Consider the following 4,473-nt stretch of genomic DNA (forward strand, 5'->3'; position numbering starts at 1 on the left):
CGGCCCCCGCAGCCTCTCCCCTCCCGGCACCCCCTTGCCGTGAGCCACCAGCCCACCTCGGGTTCACGTCCCCTTTAAGCCTCCCCAGGCTGGAATGCGAGAGGAGCATTTCAGCGCCCTGTGAGGTCAGATAAAGACACTATATTTATCTGGCCGGTAACCTGAGCCCTGAATTTCTGCGGTGGCATTTTTTTTACGTGTGGCCCCACAGCCCTCGGGCTCGGCCCCCTCCAGCCACCGCACTCGCTCCCAGGGTAGAGGGGCTGAGCTGGGGGTGCCCTGTCCCCTCCAAAGGGCTCTGCTGCTGCCCATCTCCACATCTCCCCTCTCTGGGACCAGGGGAAGATCCCAAAGGAGGCAGGATCAGCCCCGTGGGCATCACCTCATGCCTGGATGTTCGTCCTCCTGACCAGCCCTCGGCCGCCCACCCCACACGCAGGTGAGTGGAGGAGGTGGAGGGGACACAACCCTGGGGAGGGGGACTCAGAGACAGACAAAACTGCCCCCCCTCTTCCTCCATCTGCGTAAAACTGCAGGGGACAGGTTTCTCTCCAGGTTCAGTTCACACACAAAAAACTTGGCAGCTCCCCGACAGCCTCCTCGTCCCCCCGGCGTGGGCAGAGCCTCCTGCCCGGGGGTCCCTTCTTTTTTTCTTGCACCCACAGACCTCAAAGCAATAACACATCATGCCCTGGGTCTTACGTCAGGGTTCCCCGTGGGTTTGGGGTTTTGCTGCCCGGGGGGTGGCCCAGAAGGGGTGAGCAGCAGGTTGTGCAGCCAGGTGGGGATGTGTCAGCAGCACCGAGCCAGTCCGGGGCGGTGACTCCTGGCCAGCACATGTGGTGTGAGTTTGGAGGGTTCTCAGGCTCAGGGTTGGTAGGGGAAGGGCCCTGGCCAGGCTGGCCTCAGCTGCCTGAGCCACTTTGGGCAGTGCCCATCGTTCTGGGGGGTGGGAGTGATGGGGGGGCACAGGGGAAGAGCACTGGGATCTCCATCTGTTGACAGGATGACTCCAGCTCCTTGTAGGGAGCAAACATTTTGCGGCACATTCTCCCCAGGGCTTCTCGGGGCCACTTTCCCTAGAGGGAGATGGAATCCCAGAGGGATCCCTTGCCTCGTGCCCCTTGGGGAATGTGCAGGAGGCTGTCCCACCCCTCTGGCACTCTCAGCTGGACATGGAGCCCCTCCATCCGAAACCTGTACACTGGAGCACACAAAGTGCCTCACACAGGGTCCCCACTCTGCCTCTGCTGGGAGCTCCCACGTAACCTCCAGGCTGGGACATTGTGTCTCAGGGGACAGGGCACACAGCTCCAAGCCTGTGTAAGTGAGAAGCAGCTGAGCTGTGACACCTTGGATGGAGCCAGCGCTGTGTAAGCTGAGCTGAGCCTGCTCTGGGGCTCTGTGGCCACCGAGGGGGACAGCAGCCACTGGGCACAGGCAGGACAGAGGGGACAGCTGCCACCAGGCATGGGCAAGAAAAGAGAGTCAGCTGCCACCGGGCACAGGCAGGAGAGAAGGGTCAGCTGCCACCGGCATGGGCACAGCAGCAGCAGCTGGGGAAAGAGTAGGGTCTCTGATCCTCTGTCTCCAGGGTGAAGGGTTTGCCTCCCCTCTTTTAGCTGAGCTTCCCTTTGGGAAGGCTGGCGGAGCTGGAGGCCAGGGCAGGACTCCCCAGCACTCCAAGCAGTCCCAGGGTGTCCTGCTGCCATGTCCTGGCGCTGGCTCCTGCCTGGCCACGTGAGTGCAGACCGGACATTCCTGTGCCTCAGCTTCGCCTGACACCTCGGGAGGATGATGAGGGAGCAGGAGGGCTGACTCAGCCGTGCCGGCCCCAGGGCTTTGCCAGGCAGCAGGAAAGCTCAGCACTATGACAGGCAGGGAGGGGCCAGGAGCCCAGGAAGCTCTGGGAGGACCCGAGGTTTTCTCACACTCCATTCAGCTCCTGCGGCTCCTGGCACACTCCGCTCTCCCTCTGCCCTGGGATACACTTGGATGTGACGTGGGGACTCAGCAGCACAGGCAGTCCTAGCAGATGTGATGTTCCTCCATGGTAAGACCTTTCTTCCCAAGAGATGGTATAACTGCCATGCCTGGAGCTGGCTCCTGCTCCTGGGCCCCTCATCCCTCCATCAGCTCCCCCACATTCCCAGGCACCTGCTGCCCTGTGGAAACCTGTCCTGCTGCCAGAGAGCACCTGCTGCCCTCCTGCTTCCAAACTGGAGGCTCTCCTGATGCTGCCGGTGTCAGTGTTGGCACGGCACAGTGGGAGATCACGAGCAACACTGGCACTGGGTGATGGCACAGGGTGCTGTCAGAGAGCACGGGCACTGTTGGCAGTGGGTGATGGCATGGGGCTGTCCCAGCACTCAGATCATCTCTGCTGGCGAGGGGGACAAGGATCAGGGATAGCCCAGACAGGGTCCTGTGCCAGGCTGCTCCATGCCCCAGCAGGGCAGACAGCCAGGCACGAGCACACGGAGCTGAGGGGCTCTGCCACGCTCATTCTGGCACTTGCAGAGAGTGCCAGTCCCTTGGCCGGGGTCCCACATCCCTCCAAGCAAGATTCCCTCACTGTCCATGTCAAATCCTGACTGGCAGAACCTCTCCTGGGCCCTCACTCCTGGTGAGGGCAGCGGCAGCCTGGCTGGGGAGAGCCGGGTGTTTCGTGGAGTCCCTGCCTGGGAGCAGGTTATTCACCCTCCAGCCTCTGTTCCCAAACAGGTCTGTGTGCTCCACCTTGCTCCTGCTTGTAAATATTTCCCTCTCCGCTGTGGGATGTGGTTGTTCCCTGGGCAATAACAACAGCACCCGGGATGCTGGAAAGCCCGGGGCTGTCTGCCAGGAGCCCATGGGTGCTTCTCACCACCCTCTCCTAAAAGCAATTCCAGGGTGTTTCCACACTGGGGTCACACCCCGGGGCTGTGAGCAGGAGGCTGGGCTCCCCCAGGATCAGGCAGGGAGTGACAAGCTGGGATCCAGTGCCCATCCCCAATCCTGGATGCACCCTGTGTGCTGCCGGGACGGGACCGTGCGAGGGACGGGCCAGGCACAGGCTCTGTCACCTCCCAGCTTGGAGCCGGGCCAGAGCCCGCCCCGGCTGGGCTGGGAAAAGCCTGTGAATCAGGGTCATCTCCCGGGTGACTGGAGACTCTCGGAGCCACATGAGCCACTGTCCTGCCAGGGAAGGGACACCAGGTACAGGGGATCTGAGCGCCAGCACCGCCAGGACGGAGGAGCTCGGCTGGGGTCCTGCCTGCCCGGTGCCACCCACAGCCCCAGGACAGGTAGGGAACCAGCCTCGGCACGGGTGCTGAGGGAAAACTTTCCTCCAGCTCCACACAGCCCGTGTTTGCAGGCACTGGAGGCTGCTGGCTGTCACACTGCCCTGTCCCTGCTCAGGGCTGCCTCTGGGTGCCTCTGTCCCTGTCCCCTGTGTGCTCCTCTCCTGTCCTGTGAGGGTGCCATGGGGTAGAAGACCCCTGCTGCCTGTGGGGACCGAGTGCTGGGGTGTTGCCCACCCTTACAGCCTGGCTTTGCCTGGAGGGTGGGGGCACAGACATCACCTCAACAGGAAGACTCGTCTTGAATTACTGATGGGAGGCTCCCAGGGCACAGCCGTGGCAGGGAGATGAGCAGGCTGCTCGGGTCCCGGCCTTGCCTCAGTTTCCCTTTCAGTTTGTTGGCAGCAAACTGAAATTCCAGGCCCCTGCCAAGCCCCAGCACTCACTCTGAATAACCCAGGGAAGGTGCTGGGCTGGCTGGATCAGTCCATCCCCCCTGCCTGTCTCAGGCAGAGCTGGGCCTAAGCAATATGACTGTGACCAGGTGACCACCTCCCATCTGGAGGAGGCACTGGGGACACCTCTCCAGCCATGGGACAGTGTGTCAGGGATGCCAGGGATGCAGGCATGACTGCTGCAGTCCCTTGGCTTGGGTATCTGTGGGTCCTGGAATGCTGGGTGCCCTGGCTGTGCCCTGGGGCTCCCTTCCGTGGTGTGAGGTGCCTGAAGGCACATGGGTGGCAGTGCCAGCTGAGTCCTGCTGCCCCAGGCTCTTCAGGAACGCTGACAGGTGGCAGGAACCATGGTCACACTGCACCCCAGAGCACCCCTCATCCCCTGGATTCCCTGTCACCTGCACACCTCTCCCAGGGTGTTCCAGGACAGCAGGCTGCTGGGTGGGTGGTGGTGGTGGGTGCTCCATTGTGCTGACCACGGCCTTTGAAAGCTGACCCCTGGGCTCTTCTCTTGCAGTCGATGCCTCCAGGAGAGCCCTCTGAGCCCCAGCCTGCAGCATGTCCCAGCTCTCCTCCACCCTGAAGCGCTACGTGGACTCCTCCCGCTACACTGAGACCACCTACAGCAAAGTGCCCGGCGGGTACAGCTCCTACAGCTCCTATGGATCCACCCTGTCCTATGCAGACAGCGACAAAATCGGCTTCAAAGCCAGCTACCTGGGCTCCCCCCGCTA

General features: G+C 62.4%; 1 protein-coding gene across 1 annotated transcript in view; it reads left to right on the forward strand.

Moving 5' to 3' along the window:
* Positions 1-265: 265 nt before the first annotated feature.
* USP2 (ubiquitin specific peptidase 2) overlaps positions 266-4,473 on the forward strand; it is a 13,070-nt gene continuing 8,862 nt past the window's right edge. Inside the window, exons 1-2 of the mRNA XM_029962065.1 lie at positions 266-439; positions 4,257-4,469. Coding sequence (XP_029817925.1) covers positions 4,298-4,469 — 172 coding nt within the window. The 5' untranslated portion in view covers positions 266-439; positions 4,257-4,297. The remainder of the gene's footprint in view (positions 440-4,256; positions 4,470-4,473) is intronic.

Source organism: Manacus vitellinus, unplaced genomic scaffold (genome assembly GCF_001715985.3).
Source record: "Manacus vitellinus isolate BGI_N305 unplaced genomic scaffold, ASM171598v3 scaffold_41_pilon, whole genome shotgun sequence".
Lineage (NCBI taxonomy): Eukaryota > Metazoa > Chordata > Aves > Passeriformes > Pipridae > Manacus > Manacus vitellinus.